A 20,416-nucleotide genomic window follows, 5' to 3' on the forward strand; every position below is an offset into this window, starting at 1 on the left:
ATTGTATTGTTAGCAGAGACTTCGAAGATGGACTACTCGTTGGATATCAGCTGAGTAACAAATTCATCAGAGACGTTTCAGTCCTTCTAAGGTTGCTCAAGTCCACTCTTTCTTATTGTGAAGTGGAAAACAAAGGAACAATGACGGCATGCAGGCCGCGTGTGCTGACATCAGGTAACTTCGAGAATTGCGGAGAGTGGATGTAAAATATCGCATGAAGTCAGCATAAGGAATCACTCTTGAGTTCCAGAGTGCTACCAGTAATCTAAATAGCTCAGTTACAGTGCATAGGGAGCTAAAATAATGGGGTGACATTGGTCGAACAGCTCCTCATAAGCCATACATTTCTGCACTCAGGCCGCGCGGAGTGACCGCGTGGTTAGAGACGCTATGTCTCGAATTGCGCAGCCCCTGCCGCCAGAGGTTCGAGTCCTCCCTCGGGCATGGGTGTGTGTTGTACTTAGCATAAGTTAGTTTAAGTATTGTGTAATACAAGCGACAAATGACTTCAGCAGTTTGGTCCCTTAGGAATCCACACACATCGGAACATTATTTTCTGCAGTCAGTTCTAAGAGACGGTTGACGGGTAGTTAAAGAGCGACAACGCCAGACAGAGGATGAGTGCCAACTCGCGTATTGGAGCCGTGAATCATGCTACACGCTGTGACAATCCAATGCAAGGGTTCGGATTTGGTGAATGCCTGAAGAATGTTACCCATCATCATGTTTAGTGTGAATAGTGAAGAATGGAGTAGACGGAGCTATCTTATAGGGACATTTCTTGTGCTATTGCGCTTAAGAAAACGCTAAATGTGGAAAGTTCAAAATGGTTCAAATCGCTCTGAGCACTATGGGACTTAACATCTGAGGTCATCAGTCCCCTAGAACTTAGAACTACTTAAACCTAACTAACCTCAGGATATCACACACATCCATGCCCGAGGCAGGATTCGAAACTGCGACCGTAGCAGCAGCGTGCTTCCGGACAGAAGCGCCTAGAACCGCTCTGCCACAGCGGCCGGCTAAATGTGGAAGGAAATGAACACATATTACAGCACTGTTTACCGTATATAATAGAGGAACCGTTCGTAGACGATGAAGGGTTTGTATCAGTGCTACGGTGCATGCTATCATAAAGCAGAATCTGTGGGATAATGTTTGGTGGACAGTAACATTCCTGAAACGCATGAAATTTATTCGCAGTTGTGAATACAAACAACCATCAGCTGTATAACGGAATGTCGCCAGTGAAGATTTGTGCGGGACCAGGTCTCGAACCCGGATTTCCCACTTTACGCGAGCGGTCGCCTTTAGCGCTTTTCCTATGCGAGCACAACTCACGTTCCGACCAAAACTTCCATAGGTCGTAGTCCCTCCGTTAAACGTATATTCGTACACACTTTACGTGATTCCCATACAGAGGAGGACATTTTAATTGAAAGTCGCTGCCTGGTATCGGCGCATAAATACGATATTGCATTACCTGTGTTGTTAAGAAGAATGATTTGGTGCTCCTTCGGACGTGCATACATGTTCGAAGGAAGTGGCACGCCGGCGCCTACAGCCGTTATCAAACACATGAAACATATTCACAGTTGCAACTACGAACAACCATAGGCTGTATAAGAGAATGACGACAGTGAAAATTTGTGCCGGACTGGGATTCGAAGCGAGATTTTCCGCTCTACGAAATCGGTCACCTTAACAGCTTAAGCCGGGCACTGTGGCCGAGCGGTTCTAGGCGCTTCAGTGTGGAACCGCGCGACTGCTACGGTCGTAGGTTCGAATCCTGCCTCGGGCATGGATGTGTGTGATGTCCTTAGGTTAGTTAGGTTTAAGTAGTTCTAAGTTCTAGGGGACTGATGACCTCAGATGTTAAGTCCCATAAATGCTCAAAAATGGTTGAAATGGCTCTGAGCACTATGGGACTTAACATCTATGGTCATCAGTCCCCTAGAACTTAGAACTACTTAAACCTAACTAACCTAGGGACATCACACAACACCCAGTCATCACGAGGCAGAAAAAATCCCTGAACCCGCCGGGAATCGAACCCGGGAACCCGGGCGCGGGAAGGGAGAACGCTACCGCACAACCACGAGCTGCGGCCTATAAATGCTCACAAGGGAACCTCCCCGTCGCACCCCCCTCAGATATGGTTATAAGTTGTCACAGTGGATAGGCCTTGAAAAACTGAACACAGATCAATCGAGAAAACAGGAAGAAGTTGTGTGGAACTATGAAAAAAATAAGCAAAATATGCATACTGAGTAGCCCAAGGTAAGATAGGCAACTTCAACGACGGTCTGAGCTTAGTAGCGCCGTGGTCCCGTGGTTAGCGTGAGCAGCTGCGGAGCTAGAGGTCCTTGGTTCAAATCTTCCCTCGAGAGAAAAGTTTAATTTTTTATTTTCAGACAATTATTATCTGACAAACTCTTATGTTTCCATCACTTTTTGGGAGTGATTATCACATACACAAGAAAAACTAAATCGGGCAAGGTAGAAGAACCTTTTTACCCATTCGCCAAGTGTGCAAGCTAGGTGGGTCGACAACATATTCCTGTCATGTGATGCACAGGCCGTCACCAGTGTCGTATAGAATATATCAGACGTGTTTTCCTGTGGAGGAATCGGTTGACCCATGACCTTGCGATCAAATGTTTTCGGTTCCCATTGGAGAGGCACGTCCTTTCGTCTACTAATCGCACGGTTTTGCGGTGCTGTCGCAAAACACAGACACTAAACTTATTACAGTGAACAGAGACGTCAATGAACGAACGGACAGATCATAACTTCGCGAAAATAAAAAAATTAAAATTTTCACTCAAGGGAAGACTTGAACCAATGACCCCTCGTTCCGCAGCTGCTCACTCTAACCACGGGACCACGGCGTTCCTGTGCTCGCAGCATCCTTGATGTTACCTATCTTGCGCATGGACTACTCAGTTTGTATATTTTGCATACTTTTTTCATAGTTCCACACAACTTCTTCCTGTTCTCTCGATTGATCTGTGTTCAGTTTTTCAAGGCCTATCCACTGTGCCAACTTATAACTAAATCTGAGGGGGGTGCGATGGGGAGGTTCCCTTGTCAGAGCCATTTGAACCATTTTTAACACCTTTAGATACCCGTGCACGACTCATGGCCAGGTACAAACTTCAGTATGTCGTCGTACCTGCGTCTCAACTTGTACCCCTACACACAATATGTTGTTACCATACAGGGGCGGACATTTTAATTGAAAGTCGCTGCCTGGTATCGGAAGATACATTACATCGTTCTTCTTACCAACACAGGCACTACAATATCGTATTCCTGAAATGAAATGGCCTCACCAGATTCCCTATGTCAACATAATGGAACACGTTTGCGACATTTTTATCTTTTCTGGTTTCGGCGCTGGGTGAAGAATGGACTGCCATTCCTTCGCAGACATTCACATACTTCATTTAAAGTATCCCCAGCAGAGTTCAAACTGTCATAAAGCCGAAAGGTGGCCGCATATATTAATGTCCTCTCTTACCTGAAAATTCCTTGCAGATTAAAACTGTTTGCCGGTCCGAGACTCGAACTCTGGACCTTTGCCTTTCGCGGCCAACTGCTCAGTGCTTGCGTAGCTCAGATGGACGGGCAGAAGGCTGCGTGCTCTCTGTAATAAAAAAAAAAAAACTGAGTCAAGGAATCAAATATCAACTTGTGACGTCCGCCCAGACCAAAAAGCAACCAACTATATCGAACAGAAAAAAAAGGATGGTAGAGCAGTTGCCCGCGAAAGGCAAAGGTCCCGAGTTCGAGTCTCGGTCTGGCACACAGTTTTAATCTGCCAGGAAGTTTCATATCAGCATCAGCGCATACTGCGCTGCAGAGTGAAAATCTCATTCCTGTCTTAGGTGTTCCGATGCTTTTATCCTGATAGTATAGTTACAAAATTATGTGCGCAATTCACGTGGATCTTAGAGGTCTGGAGTATACTGAGACACGCGGTATTTTTTTTCCTTTATCAAGGGATAAAACAAAATGACAGTCTTTGCAATTAAAAAATTATTTGTATCGATCACGCGAGGAAAACTAGCAAAGATTACGAAATTTGTCAGGGCAGCAACTACAAGTTAAGTTAAATTAGAGTGTGTGCAGGTAAGCATTGAGACGTGGCCAGCTAGTGGAGAAAAACAAGTAAGTGGAGCAAAACACTGATATTAGCCGCCGGCAGCAGCGGCTGTGTTGTTTGTCTAGCAGCGCTGCCGGTACATTCGCAGAAATGGGTGTTGTGCCAGGGGCAGGTGGTGCACCGCGTGCCGCCGGGGGCAAACAGCGGCGGCAGGAAAAACACGGTAAGTAGCCGGTGGCTGTGCGGGGGCGAGCCGCGGCCGGCGGCGGCCCGCGTAAACAGGGAGGTGCGCGCGCATCCCACCGACCACGCCGCGGCCGCGGCAGCCCCGCGAGACTCCAGTGCGTCTGCAGACGCCGCCGACGCCGACGCGAGGGCTGCGAACGTCTGCCATGACTACGTCTCGCCGCTCGCCACCGGTAGCTGCGGGCCAGGGCCGGCTGTACGTCTGAGGAATCCAACCAGTACTGGCAGTCATGCGAGGAAACGTTGCCGTCTACGCTCTGCAAGTCCTAGCGACGCTGTTTGCCTTACAAGGTATGACCTGCGACACGGTGAACCTACATCTTCATTCACACCCCGCAAGCGTGTGGTACCTTGTGTGCTGCGTGGGTCGCGATCGGTGCGCGGAGCCATGGTTGTTGGTACGCCTCCTTCTGAGCTCGAATCTCTCAATTTTACCTTAAGGAGGGTAGGACGTGAAACGGGCCGTATAGACAGTGTAAATTAAAATGTCCTGTGATGCCTCTCCTTCTCGAAGTCGGCTCGTTTGACGTCCTACCCCCCTTAAGGTCTATTCTACTCAGTCAGCCTATAATAGAAGCGATCATCATGAGTTTTTGGAAAAATATCTTTTTTCACTTTATTTACTGATTCCCGGACAATATTTTGTGACTTTTGTAAGGAAATTCAGTCATCATTAAGTCCCCTATCCGAGGGGATTCTGTGGCTAAATTGAGACGTGATCATGACTGAAACCGTGCAATCTGAAAATCATATCTCAATCAAATAAGAAACAGTTTTCTTAATCTATAGTATAGTGTACAGGAATTAATAGCACAGCTTTTTGGAAATTTGGCAGAATAAACGGAGAACGTTTGAAACAAAGGTGTAATTCTGTCGTGCGATTTGTCTCGTTTTCTGCAACAACTAATGAATAGATTAAAGTAAAAAAAATGCCTATTACTCCTTACGGACATATTCGAAGAGTAATTCAACCAAATTTCAGAAAGATATCTTTATTAGTATATCCACAACCACTTCCGTCAGCTTGAGATACATTGTTATCAAAAACACACGACTAAACTACATCATAGTTCCAAACGTCCGCCATTTTATTGTTTTGTCGAATTACAAAAAAACTGTGCTATTAATCCGTGCACAATACCCTATAGATTAAGAAAATTGTTTGTTTCTTTTATTTCAGATTTGATTTGCAGACTGTAGGACTTCTCCCATGGACACACCTCATTTTGGACTGAGCACATTTAACTCGTCCAGTGAGGGGCTTAATGATGACTGTTGTTTTTTTAAAAAAAATCAGAAAGTGTAGTCCAGGAATCACTAAACAATGTGCAGAAAGATTTATATTTAGTTTCATTAGTTTTTCCAAAAAAAGTCGTAAAAGTCGCTTATATTATAGGCTGGCCAAAGGGAGTGGACCGTTAATGGTCCATCGCAAGACGTACTGACACGTTTAGGAACACGCGCTCGCAAAATTTTAACAAACGTGTGCTCAACATCTCTCTTCCAACGTCTGCCACTGGAGTTAGATTAACATCTATTTGACGCTTCGAGCTGACTAAACGAGCTTGCGACAAAAAGCGCTGTTCGTCTCTTCTCCACTTCTTTTATGGATTCTTTCTGGTATGGGTCTCAGGTGGAGGAGCAAAATCCGGGTACCGTTCGAATGAGGGTTTTGTAATTTCATCGTTGGACTACACTTCTGTTCTTCCGATGACTCTCAGTCTCGCAACTGCCTTCGCTAGGATTAGTTTCATATTTTTGTTTCGTTTTAAATCGTTCCTTTCGATGCTCCCAGACATTCAGTGGATGTGAATTCATTCAGTATTTGTTCGGCAGTCTTGTGTCCATACAGCAACAGGTCTTTCCAGCCATTTATGCTCGACACATTACATTTATTTAACTGAGCGTCAGTTGCCAATCTACATCCACATTCATATTCCGCCAGCCACAGTACGGTCGTGGAGGAGGGTACCCTGTACCACTCCAAAACACAGCGAGGAAGAAACGACTATATGCCTCCGTGTGAGCCCTAATTTCTCGTATCTTATCTGCATGGTCCTTATGCGAAATTATGTCGGCGGCAGAAGAATCACTCTGCAATCAGCTTCAAATGCCCATTCCCTAAATTTTTCTCAATAGTATTCCTCGAAAAGAACGTCGCCTCTCCTCTAAGGATTCTCATTTGAATTCTCGAAAGATCGCTGTAATACTTGCTTCTTGTTCGGACTTACCGCTGACAAATCTAGCTGCCTACCTCTGAATTGCTTCGATCTCTTCCTTTAATCCTACATGGTGCAGATCCCAAACACTCGAGGAGTACTCAAGAATAGGTCGCACTAGCGTCCTACATACGGTCTGTTTTACTTACTAACCACAATTTCCTAAAATTCTTATACTTAACCAAAGTCTACCATTCACCTTCCCTGCCACAGTCCTAAGATGCTCGCTCCAATCCGTACACTAAACTTCGATCCTCTGCTGGTATTCCTGCATTCCCCTACAACTACAACGCTCTCGGATTGCTAGTTGTCTGGGTCTCATTGAACTTCCCAAACTTTCTAAGACTATTACCCCGGAGAGCACTGAGATGTTAGCTAGTACCCACACCTCCTCCCTCCCTCACTCCTTGCCCCAACCATCGTGACCATTAGTACCTACCTAATCTTTAGAATGAAAAAGAATTTTCTTTGAACATCTTCATTTTTCAAATGCTGAAAGATGTATGACATTAGTTTTTGTAGGTGATTTATTAAATTTCGAACGAATGAGTCAGGAAGACAACTGGAACTGCTCATTCCTAGCGACATTTTTGTGTACAATGATAAAGCAATTTTGAGTCCTTCGCAAGTGCTACCTACAACTCCTCTTCAGAAAAGAAAGCTATGTATCCAACACTACTTAAAAACATGGTTCCTCTGCACCATATTTCTCCATAGCGACACTTAATTCACCAGCATCCTGTAACCCCTATTAAAATCAATCCAGTTAAAATGTTTGTGCTATACTTACTGTTTGTAAACCACTTTATTGCAGGACTCTTTTCTTCTAAACTGACAGAAATTGAAAGACTTCAGCCTAATAAAGCTTTGTTCATTACCAATGCCACTAATAATTATAATACGGCAGTGTGGTAGCCATTAGATATGTACTGTTGTGTTGTGCTGCCAATTAGTTCGGTTATCTCTTACGAAGTGAATAATGAAGCAATTTGTGGTCCATTGCAGGTACTATCTAGACCTCGATGGGGGCTTTTTAGTGAGATATTTAATCATATATGATGTATAAGTCTCAGTTTTACTGCCAAAGATGCATGGGGCAAAGTACAAAGTATGTGGGTAACGGATGGACTTTGTGAGGAAGATGATGATAACACATTTGTTCCTGTTGAATTTAATCAAAAGCATTCAAATGAACATCTGGGCTCTCGTGTGCGGCATGATCTTTACATGTCTTTACTTTTATGTGAGAATCTCTTTGCTTTGCCCAAACTTAGTATGCCTCCACTTGACTACTTGCCTACTTGCCAGTAAATCTTGTGTGTCATGTTATGTTCGTCATACAGAAAGAGTACGTCATCTAGTGCAATAAAATGTACGAGTTTCTTTTACCTGAACCTGTCTAATAAAGTGCACAGTAATAAGTTTACCAGTGTCCTCAATAGAAGTAGTTTACCAGCGATATCCACATGTGTAGAAATCTCAACAGCTTCAGAAGCTGTAACCTCCATCATATTGCATCACGCTTTAATGCTACAATCTTGAAAAAATGGCACTACACTAGTCAAAAAATTTAAACATTTTTTATGCATTTGGTTTGTAAATGGGTAGATTTAACTAATTTTTGTGCTGAATTAATTGGTGAAATCAGTTTTCCCTTGATACTGAGCAGACTCAAAATCAGTAATGGCTAACGCTGACAGAATTAAAACAGATTGGAAATACGTACTCAGAATTTTAGTACTCAATACTATTTAATGTTTATATGTGGACATGGCGCCAACATGAGGTTAACATTAGTTCACATATTCAGCTTTATCGTTCTTCGGCATTCTAAAAATGTGACAACGGTGCTCTTCTTTGACTGCTGTTTCATCGCAATGTGCAGTATAATGTGAACTATTTGTGAGGAATCTCCATTCCTTACTGTGCTACGTGTCAGACAAGAACAAGCAGTTAATAACCTATCGTGACGCCAATGTAGATTTTCGAAACAATTCTGGTAGGAAAAATAATATGGAAACCTTATTTGGATCCCATAATTTGGTCTCAGTAATTAACTTTCCAACTCGGAAGGATAAAGACAGTAGGTCCCTAACTGATAATGTTTTCTTTGATGAAGCTCAAAGTAAGAAGATATCTTTTTATCCAGCAACAAATCCTCTATCTGATCATGACGCACAGTTAGTTAGGATAAATAATACAGTGCCTTTCAGTATGGATACTTCTCATTGGAAATCGGTTAGATAACTAATAACTCCAGGACAAATGCTTTTAAGAAAAGTTTACAGGAGATGACATGGGATGTAATTTACAATGAACCAAATGCTAACATAAGATTTAGTCTATCCCATGATAAACTCATATCATTATTTGAAAATAGCATAAGCAAATCAGAAAGGACACTAAAGAGCCAGGTAAAAAGCCATTGATCATCAGAGGGATTACAGTAGTTTGAGAAAGGAAAAGGAAATTTTTTTTGCAATATAAAGTAGGAATACTGCAGTAGCTGCAGACTACAGAAAATACTCAAAATTACTAACAAAGGTTATTAAAAAATCAAAGAACATGCATATAATGTCAGAAATCAGTAATTCCGACAAAAGACTAACAGAATATGGAACGTAATGAAGTGAAAGATAGGACAGCCAGCCACAGACAACACAACAGCACTACTGTACTGAATGGAAGGGCTATAAATGATGAGCCACAAGTAGCAAATGCATTTAATAATCATTTCTTAAACATTGTAGAAAGCATAGAGACAAACAGTTAAAGAGCAAAATCACAGAATATGTTGAAAATGTAACTTTCATAAAATTCAGTCATATGAATGTATCACCAACATCTCCTACTGAAATTAAGAAACTTCCACATTCTCTCAAAAATAAAAGCTCATCTGGTTTTGATGGTGTTTCCAATAGAGTACTAAAAATTTGTTCCCAAGTAATATGCCCAGTCTCATCTGAAATATGTAATGCATCACTAACTCAAGACTTTTTCAGAAAGACTGAAATATGCCAGTGTTAAATCCCTCTTTAAGAACAGATAAGAGTGATGTCAATAATTACCGAACTGTTTTACTGCTGATATCATTCTCCAAAATTTTTGAGAAGGTAATGTATTTTAGCATAGTATTTCACTTTAGCAACTATAGTATCCTTAGTAAATCACGTTATGGGCTTCAGAGGTGGTTGCTCATTGAGAATGCCATTTGCAAGCATTAAATAAAAAACAGCAACAGCTGGTATTTTTCGTGACCTTTCTTAGGCATTTGACTTTGTGAATCACATTATTCTCCTATATATATTAGTATTTTATAGGACTGATGGTATAACCAAACAACGGATAATGTCACATCTAACCAAAAGAATGCAGGAAGTTGTACCTAGTAACTCAAGCAATACAGTCCAGGGACATATTTCTGATTGGGAATAAGTCACGCATGGGGCTCCCCCAGGTTCATTCTTAGGTCCACTACTGTTTCTCGTATATGTAAACGATCTTCCTTCTAGTATCCAACAATAAAAATTAGTTTTTTTTTTTTTTTTTTTTTTTTTTGTAAGATGACACTAGTAGTGTAATCAATTCAAGCATACATACAGAAACAGAAGAGACCTTAAGCCAACTTCTCAAAAGCGTCATTGACTGGTTTTGTGCGAATAGTCTCATCCTCAATTTTAAAAAGACCCAGCATACTTAGTTCTGCACTCCTGGAGCTGCTACACCAGTGACGAGAGTAACACATGGTGAGGAAATTATAAAAAGGTAGAAGCTTCTAACTTCTTAGCAGTCCAAATTGATGAGAATTTAAATTGGAAAATTACACATTTTGGAACACTTAAAACACCTTAGTTCAGTCACATTTGCGCTTAGAATCATTGCAAAACTTGGGGAGAGACAAATCAGTACGTTAACATATTTTGCTCATTTCCATTCAGTAATGTCATATGGAATAATGTTCTGGGGTAACTCATCTTTTAGAAAGAAAGTTTTCATCGCGAAGAAACGTGCTGTGAGTATAATACGTGGTCCTCACCCACGATCATCTTCAGGACATTTGTTTAATGAGTTGGGCATTCTGACTACTACTTCACAGTATATATTTTATTCCCTCATGAAGTTTGTTATTAATAACGCACTAAAAGTCAAGAGGAATAATAAGGTACATAATTACAATACCAGAAGGAAAAATTACGTTCTTTATTCCACATTAAGGTTGTTTTTTAGCACAGCTATGTGTGCACAACACTGCAACAAAAATTTTTTATCCTTTACCCAGTGTATGCCTGACAGACAGCAAAGTAAAACTTTCTAGCGAACTGAGGAAGTTTCTCCTTGACAAATCCTTCTGTTCCGTAGAAGAATTTCTATTATTGTACTGTGTAAAAGGTGATGGGTAGGAATTACTCACATCTGCATGTATTTTTGTTTTCTTTTTGTAAAAAAAATTTGAAATGTTCGGAATGTAACCGTATATACAAATAAATTTGCAATGTGAATGTTTAATGACTTGTTCCACATCATTACGATATATCTTGCAAAATGATCCATGGAACCTGTAACTAACTATCGCTCTTGCTAACAAGAACACAGAAGTAGTCACTCATCATCAGAAGGTCCCAGTGACATTGATAACGGTGCTCCATCACACGGACGTATTGTTGAAAGCTTTCATCCTGCTCACCGTTTATGGCCCCCAATTTTACGGAAATAAATCAAGGTATAGATATAGAAAGTGGATTTTAATCAGCAGTCTACACCCCTCATTTTTTTAAGTTTTCGAACCCATAATTCATAATGGAAACATAATTACGATCTCTTTTGTTGCCAAGAAATGTTTTCAAATTGCTTTCAAAGAGGACCAGTTGCTAATTCGATGTATGTGAGGTCGGCATCAATGGTATCTTCCATCAGCTATCTTATTTGCGGTCCAACACAACTGCCTTACTTCATTCAATTTATGAAACTTTTCTTTCAAAAGATTTAAGTAAAAAAAATCTCAAAAACTTAAAAAAAACCTTACGTTCTAGAACATTTTGAAAAGCAGATTCGTATTCTGTACACCAGAATACGTAAGGACTAAGTGATACATCACATACTATATGCAAAATGACTGTTGAGTAGTGTTAATGATAACTTATGCAAGCAGTACTACAATCTTACGAAGAAGTGATACTAGCAATGATCTTTTAAAAATAATTTACTTTTGTGACCGAAACACAATCTATCCCTTTTGTTTTTACCTCTGAGAAAATTTCATTACCCCAAGTTGGGAACCACTGCACTACGTCATTTACATATATAGTGAATAGTAAAAATCCTGTAACACACCCTTGTCGTATGTTCGAAGTCACTTTTATGTCTGAAGATTTCTCTCCGTTCAGAATGGCATGCCGTGTTCTGGTTGTCAGGAATTCTTCCGTACAATCACAAATCAGGTCCGATATTACTTCGCCAGTATTTTTTCAGTAGGCGACAGTGCGGAAATTTAGGAACACAGCATCAACCTGAGCGCCGGTATTATTACCTTGTGTGTCTTGATGACGCACAGAGCGAATTGGGTTTCACACGATCGTTGTTTACTTAATCCACATTGATCCTTACAGAGAAGATTTTCACTTCCCGGAAAGGTCATAACATACGACAATAATACTTGCTCCAAAATTCGACAACCAACTGACAGTGTTATAGGGCTAGGTGCCTACGTCCGTTGCATGACTGATCAAGAAAATGTGAATGAGCTGAGCACCAATCACCAGGAACGCTTCACACCTGCATCGCCTTACTTACTTACAGGTGTATGAAACTCTAGAATTTTCCAAATGTATTAAAACTGTGGTAAAAAGATGATGAACTATAAATTAGAGTTTTTTTCTAAATATGAGGTTTAAAATGTAACAGCTCATCCGTTTTTTTAAAATTAAATAAATTCTAGAGATTTATACACCTCTAAGTATGGTTCGTATGCTGTGCAAAATTCATCGAAGAATCTCTCTTACTTATGAAGAAAAGTGTACCTATAACAACAAATGCAGCCAATAGTAGGCGAAAAATATGATGAAATGTCACTTGCAAAAAAAATGTATTTTGCTATGTTTCCGAGAGGTCTAAGGCGCTGCAGTCATGGACTGTGCGGCTGATCCCGGCGGAGGTTCGAGTCCTCCCTCAGGCATGGGTGTGTGTGTTTGTCATTAGGATAAGTTAGGTTAAGTAGTGTGTAAGCTTAGGGACTGATGACCTTAGCAGTTAAGTCCTCTAAGATTTCACACACATTTGAACACTTTTTTTGCTATTTTTCTGAACTTCCGCTGCTATGAGTGTGAATTTTGAATCCTTCCTGCTCATGCTAACAAATTTTCTGAATTTATTTGTAAAATGATAGACAATGGAAATTAAAATGTCCTGCGGTGGCTCTCCTGCTGCAAGGCAGCCCGTTTGACCTCCTACCCCCCTTAAGGCGAAGGGTGGACACGCCCCATTTTAGTGTCTACTAGTACTTGTCTAGATACTTGTGATTATATAGTGCATACAGGAAAACTCAATATGGGATGATTGTATAAAATTATTTAATAGACTCTGCGACTGTCTACAAGGGTGCCTTTTAAGCTTTTATAAAAACTATGAAACAAAAATCTTTTTTTAGTAAAAGCAGTTTCATTCCTTCTCAGAATATTTGCCTTTAAAAAGTATGCGCTTTTTCGGCGTGTTAACCTATTCTCTAAACATCTCTTTCACTCTCATGTCGGTACAGTATCTCAAAAACACTTTTTTGGAAGGATTCAAAATTCAACAGATTGTTCAGGTGAAGAAAATCGTTATCTAAGAATTTTCCGATATTCATTTGGGAACAAAAAAGTCGTTTAACGTCGCTTCGGGTAAATGCGGGAAGTGAGAGATTGTTTTTGTGCGTCAAACACTCAATTGTTTGACGTGTTTTGCAGCAGCTGGCATTCTCGTGACTTTTTGTTGTTAATCGTTATTTCTTCGATGACTTGTCGCAAAAAAAAATTGTTGTACACGATTCAGAATGAGCTGCCCCTTGATCCTCTAAAGAGATGGTCGTTGCATGTCCAGTACAATCAAATAAAGAAGCACTTGTTTTCTTGGGAGGGCTTGGAGAAAAAAGTCAACGTTTCAGAATCAACTGCTCCTTGATCCTCTAAAGAAATGGTCGTGGCATGTCCAGTATAATGAAAGAAAGGAGCACTTGCTTTCTTGGGAGGGCTTGGAGAAAAAAGTCAATTTATTGGATCCCATTCATGTAGGAACAGTTAAACAACTGAGTGTCACTTGGTTTTCGGCTTGTGTGGATACGTCCAACTCCAGTTACGAATTTTTATACGGATTTTGCATTTCTTCAGTCAAATCTTTTGAACATTGTTTTACAAGGATTGACATGAGCCTCTTTCTGAGCTTAGGTGAAATCGGGTGGAATCTAATGAGCTGCAGCGGGTGTCTTTTTTTAGTAACATGCACGCATCGATCTTACTTCTGGCAGTCGTCTGCTATCACGAGTCATGCCGCAACCAACCGTCACATCTATTTTAATTGTTTAACCTCATCAACCCTGAGATGAGATTTTATGAACAAAAAGTTTATGTTGTGGTCAATGCATTATTCTGGAGCAAAATAAGACTAAAATATTAAATTTAAAAAATTAGTGTGATTTACCAAACTATCAGGATATGTTAAAAGTGAAACTATTTACGTTAGAAAGTGACTGAAATATGTGCAGCATTTATTGTCACAAAACATAACATTAAGCGGCCCCTATACAACGAATAATAGTGTACGATAATACTGTGAATTATTCGTAACGTTCTCCCTTGAATACTCAATTATATTACCAATTACATTGTCAATAATATTATGGTCCGAAATGTTGGACGATAAACATGTTGCTGCTATGATAACTGCTTTCCTTTGCTGCAAGGAGAAGAAAAGTAAATGAAAAATTGGTTCAAGGAGCATGAATAATCACTCACGAAAATTTGTTGAGGGAATTTAGGTTGCACGGAAAAAAATATATTATCATAGCTTTCTGTTTGTTGATGGTCTAACGTTTGAAATGGCGTCCCCATAGATGGACACCTATACACCCGTCTTCGAAAAACTAAATACTGCAATGACCGACGCAGTTCCACCAATTCAGCGCTTATCTATTACGCTACGATACCTTCCGAAGACTTGAAATTCACAACTACAGTTTCACCTTACAGTGTCTGAGATACAGTTATGACGCGTTTCTTCGAGTAGTGATGTACACAGACATAAATATCTGTACATTTTACCCCTTAATTTTGCATTACGTAATTTTTTTCAGTGTCTTCCTTCATGATCGTCCCCTACATTTTCTGAGCAACAAATCTTATGATTCATCATTCTTAACTTTTTTCCTTTTTTGCACTCATCTGCCCTACCGTATTCCGAAAATGATATGCACATTTCGATGCACTCTAGTAAGAACACTTCGTCGTCTTGTTTTGAACTAGTTTTCCTCACAACAACAAGCATAATCTAACCCAAAACAACCTCCTTGGTTTGTGTTGTGTATAGCAGACGGCACAATATTTCCACCCAGCGCAGTATATTTCCAGAGTTCTCAATATTATTGCGCAACTTCTTTATCAACTCCTAGACGGCCAAGATTAGCGTGCATCTGGGAAATACACTCCTGGAAATTGAAATAAGAACACCGTGAATTCATTGTCCCAGGAAGGGGAAACTTTATTGACACATTCCTGGGGTCAGATACATCACATGATCACACTGACAGAACCACAGGCACATAGACACAGGCAACAGAGCATGCACAATGTCGCCACTAGTACAGTGTATATCCACCTTTCGCAGCAATGCAGGCTGCTATTCTCCCATGGAGACGATCGTAGAGATGCTGGATGTAGTCCTGTGGAACGGCTTGCCATGCCATTTCCACCTGGCGCCTCAGTTGGACCAGCGTTCGTCCTGGACGTGCAGACCGCGTGAGACGACGCTTCGTCCAGTCCCAAACATGCTCAATGGGGGACAGATCCGGAGATCTTGCTGGCCAGGGTAGTTGACTTACACCTTCTAGAGCACGTTGGGTGGCACGGGATACATGCGGACGTGCATTGTCCTGTTGGAACAGCAAGTTCCCTTGCCGGTCTACGAATGGTAGAACGATGGGTTCGATGACGGTTTGGATGTACCGTGCACTATTCAGTGTCCCCTCGACGATCACCAGTGGTGTACGGCCAGTGTAGGAGATCGCTCCCCACACCATGATGCCGGGTGTTGGCCCTGTGTGCCTCGGTCGTATGCAGTCCTGATTGTGGCGCTCACCTGCACGGCGCCAAACACGCATACGACCATCATTGGCACCAAGGCAGAAGTGACTCTCATCGCTGAAGACGACACGTCTCCATTCGTCCCTCCATTCACGCCTGTCGCGACACCACTGGAGGCGGGCTGCACGATGTTGGGGCGTGAGCGGAAGACGGCCTAACGGTGTGCGGGACCGTAGCCCAGCTTCATGGAGACGGTTGCGAATGGTCCTCGCCGATACCACAGGAGCAACAGTGTCCCTAATTTGCTGGGAAGTGGCGGTGCGGTCCCCTACGGCACTGCGTAGGATCCTACGGTCTTGGCGTGCATCCGTGCGTCGCTGCGGTCCGGTCCCAGGTCGACGGGCACGTGCACCTTCCGCCGACCACTGGCGACAACATCGATGTACTGTGGAGACCTCACGCCCCACGTGTTGAGCAATTCGGCGGTACGTCCACCCGGCCTCCCGCATGCCCACTATACGCCCTCGCTCAAAGTCCGTCAACTGCACATACGGTTCACGTCCACGCTGTCGCGGCATGCTACCAGTGTTAAAGACTGCGATGGAGCTCCGTATGCCACGGCAAACTGGCTGACACTGACGCCGGCGGTGCAAAAATGGCTCTGAGCACTATGGGACTCAACTGCTGAGGTTATTAGTCCCCTAGAACTTAGAACTAGTTAAACCTAACTAACCTAAGGACATCACAAACATCCATGCCCGAGGCAGGATTCGAACCTGCGACCGTAGCGGTCTTGCGGTTCCAGACTGCAGCGCCTTTAACCGCACGGCCAGCCGGCGGTGCACAAATGCTGCGCAGCTAGCGCCATTCGACGACCAACACCGCGGTTCCTGGTGTGTCCGCTGTGCCGTGCGTGTGATCATTGCTTGTACAGCCCTCTCGCAGTGTCCGGAGCAAGTATGGTGGGTCTGACACACCGGTGTCAATGTGTTCTTTTTTCCATTTCCAGGAGTGTATTAGCAATATTATACGGATCGTCTAGAGGCCGCTCAAAGACCTTGCAAATGCGGAAACAGTGCAACTGAAATGTGAAAATGTAGCTCGTTGCCGAATGCAGACACAGTGCCACAAGAAATCGATTTATATCTCTATATTGTTGTGATTAAATAAACAATAACTTAATAGATACTGTAGAGTCTATTAGAACGTTACGACATCATATTCTAGTCCAAAATTGCTAAAAGCACACAGCTGTTATCTCTATTTCTTGAAGACATGCGACAATATGATGAACAGCTTTCTTCTTGAAGAAGCTGCCACCTGTTAGGAACATGCAGAAACGAAAAAAAGTGACGCACACAAAGAACATGGTGTAAAATGTATGCTGCAATCAGGCACAACGTGTTTGGTTTATTTACTGAACTAGAAAAAAATAAAAAGCCGAGGTAGCGCGTACGCTATATAAAGCCTGAGGAGGATAATAGCTCGCATCACTATTCTTTATTTAACCTTTACTTTAAAACTATGATACCCTGTGATACGTTATTTGAATATCTTATTCAAATAAGTAGTATGAATGAGAGACATCGTACCTGTTTTGAATGTGCGTAACAGTCGTTAATATATGGTTCTGTGCGATTCAAACCTTTTTTTTTTTTTTTTACAAGAATAGACTATTTGGAGTGGGCTTTACTTCAATCGTAAAAATATCCTACATTTATAGCGAGTACACACGGTAACAAAATAGCAGAGTTACGGTACTGCATTTTCGTATTTGTCAAAGGATACCGCTCTATAATGGTAAATCACGTGCCGAGCTCTTCAATTGTGTTGCGCACAGCAACAATTATGGCAACCTTTACGAAATTCGTCAAAGACGAAACACGACCACGAAAAACTTCTGTAAATCAATAATGTAATTTTTTGGGAAGGTGATTACCAGCTGTTGAATGAAGCGAAATAACTAGAAATGATAAATTTCAATACCATATCTCAGTAGTGCCACCCAGTGGTCGGTTATGAAAGCTTAAAATGCACCCTCGTACAGCACAGTAAGGTTGCCGTCCGTTATTCGTGCCGTTACCCCACCTTGTTCCTGCGAGGGTAAGACGGGGCGCCTCTTATTACCTGTCGAGTGCAAATGTCAGCTTCACCTTTGCGAGCAGCATTCCGCAGCGTGGCGCGGGCTTCCGCCGGACGAGCCAATTTCAGCGCCAGGCGGTTCACTCAGCGCGACGGAAGACTATCCGCTAGACCGCGTACAGGGTTCACGCTTGCGATACGGGGTGCCCCGTGTCTCGCGAATAAACTTAATAGTACACGATCAGCGTCGCAGAACGACGAAAAGAGCAAGGAGGTTCAGCGGCGCAGTATCTGAAACGGAGATTGCCCAAACGTCTATATCACTACTATCTGAAACGGACATCTGGTCTCAGCTGCAGGTTGCCTATTGAAAGGCTTACAGGGAAAACAAAAATATTATTTTCAGTATTTCTTACAATTATTGACCGAATTTAAAAATTTAAAATTACGAGGGTCACTCCAAAAGAAATGCACACTATTTTTTTTAATCAGTCTTTTATTCTACAGGTTTGAAAGTTTTACAGTTGTAGACACATCCTTTAGGAACAATATTTTCATTTCTCCACATAATTTCCATCCCTCTCAACTGCCTTACGCCATCTTGGAACCAGCGCCTGTATACCCGCACGGTAAAATTCTGGGCCGACCTGTTGGAGCCACTGTCTGGCAGCGTGCACAAGGGAGTCATCATCTTCAAACCTTGTTCCACGAAGAGAGTCTTTCACTTTCCCAAAGAGATGATAGTTACATGGAGCCAGGTCAGGACTGTAAGTCGGGTGTTTCAGTGTTGTCCATCCGAGTTCTGTGATCGCTTCCATGGTTTTTTTACTGAATTGTGGCCGTGCATTGTCACGCAACAGGAAAACATCCTGCTTTTGCCGATCTGGTCGAACACGACTCAGTCGAGCTTGAAGTTTCTTCAGTGTCGTCATATATGCATCAGACATTATGGTGGTTCCACTTGCCATGATGTCCACAAGCAAGAATCCTTCAGAATCGAAAAACACCGTAACTTTTCCAGCAGAAGGTGTGGTTCTGAATTTTTTTCTTGGGTGTATTTGCATGATGCTACTCCATTGATTGCCTCTTCGTCTCTGGTGAAAAATGATGGAGCCATGTTTCATCACCTGTCACAATTCTTCCAAGAAATTCATCTGCACCATTCTCGTACTGTTCCAAAAGTTCGCTGGATACCGTTTTTCTTGTTTCTTTGTGAGCCACTGTCAACGTCCTGGGAACCCACCTGGCACAAACCTATTTTAACGCCAACACTTCAGTATTCTGCAAACACTTCCTTCCCCTACCCAACGTAGAGTGACAATTCGTTCACTGTGATGCGTCTGTCAGCAGTCACCAATTCGTTAACTCTCTCCACATTGTCTGAAGTATGTGCAGTACGAGGCCTGCCGCTGCGAGGACAGTCCTCAATATTGCCGTGCCCACTTTCATCCCGTAACCTGCTTGCCCACCGACGAACTTTTACTGGGATCGACAGCACCATCTCCTTACACCTTTTCAACCTCTTGTGGATGTTTCCCACTGTCTCCTTTTCACAGCACAGGAATTCTATGACAGCACGTTGCATCTAACGAACGCCAAGTGTAGCAGCCATCTTGAAGACATGTTGTGACGGCGCCACTCACGGGAACAGTTTGAACTAAGTTTGAAAACAAGCGGGAAGGATGTATCTACACACTGTAAAACTTTCTCACATGCAGAATGAAAACTCTATTTTTACAAAAATAGTGTGCATTTCTTTTGGAGCGACCCTCGTATGTCATAATTTTGTCATTAAGAAACGTAATCTTACGTTAAAGGGGCAACATAAGTAATGAAGTATTAAATCTAGAAATCGTGTACAAGTCTTGATGCAGCGTAAGTCACGCATGTTGTCCAGAGTATATCATGCAGTGTTTGTTAATGAAAGCTCTTGGTGACTTCCAACAAATTTCAAACAAAATTTTCAATCTTTTACCGACTACATCTTCACAAATTAATGTTAGGAAATCAATTTATCGATTAATTATGTTCGTTGAGCATGTGGCAAACCGCCAGCATGAAACATGACATTTCACTATTTCTTTTGTATTAACTATTCGCTGCTCATTTTGCAGACAATACGCACGTGTACCACTGAAGTTAACTACTAAGTTATATCAGTGTACTATACACATCACGATAAAAATTAGGTTTTCAGAAATGAAGTGATTTGAGGCGCTAAACGGACAAGTTATCAGCGCCAAAATGTGAACAATTCTGAAAATCGGTTGTGTAAATCTTTATAGAATTAAAAAAAAAAAACTGTGATGGGAGATAGTTCTCATACGACTCTACGATATATGGCCTGCAATTACCGAATTAAGGAAATAAACATGAGTGTCGTTATAACTGACATCACACAGAAATATGAGAGTCTATTGATGGATTTAGCTAAGGGTTTATATAACAAATTAAATCATTTGTAAAATAAATAGACGCTTGAAGCTCTTTTA

At 41.9% G+C, this 20,416-nt stretch overlaps 1 protein-coding gene across 1 annotated transcript in view; it reads left to right on the forward strand.

The window, feature by feature from the left end:
- Positions 1–4,463: 4,463 nt before the first annotated feature.
- Positions 4,464–20,416, forward strand: part of LOC126194892 (uncharacterized) — a 238,915-nt gene continuing 222,962 nt past the window's right edge. Inside the window, exon 1 of the mRNA XM_049933241.1 lies at positions 4,464–4,645. Within this exon, the coding sequence (XP_049789198.1) occupies positions 4,585–4,645 (61 nt within the window). The 5' untranslated portion in view covers positions 4,464–4,584. The remainder of the gene's footprint in view (positions 4,646–20,416) is intronic.

This window comes from Schistocerca nitens, chromosome 7, assembly GCF_023898315.1.
Source record: "Schistocerca nitens isolate TAMUIC-IGC-003100 chromosome 7, iqSchNite1.1, whole genome shotgun sequence".
In the NCBI taxonomy this organism is placed as follows: Eukaryota; Metazoa; Arthropoda; class Insecta; order Orthoptera; family Acrididae; genus Schistocerca; species Schistocerca nitens.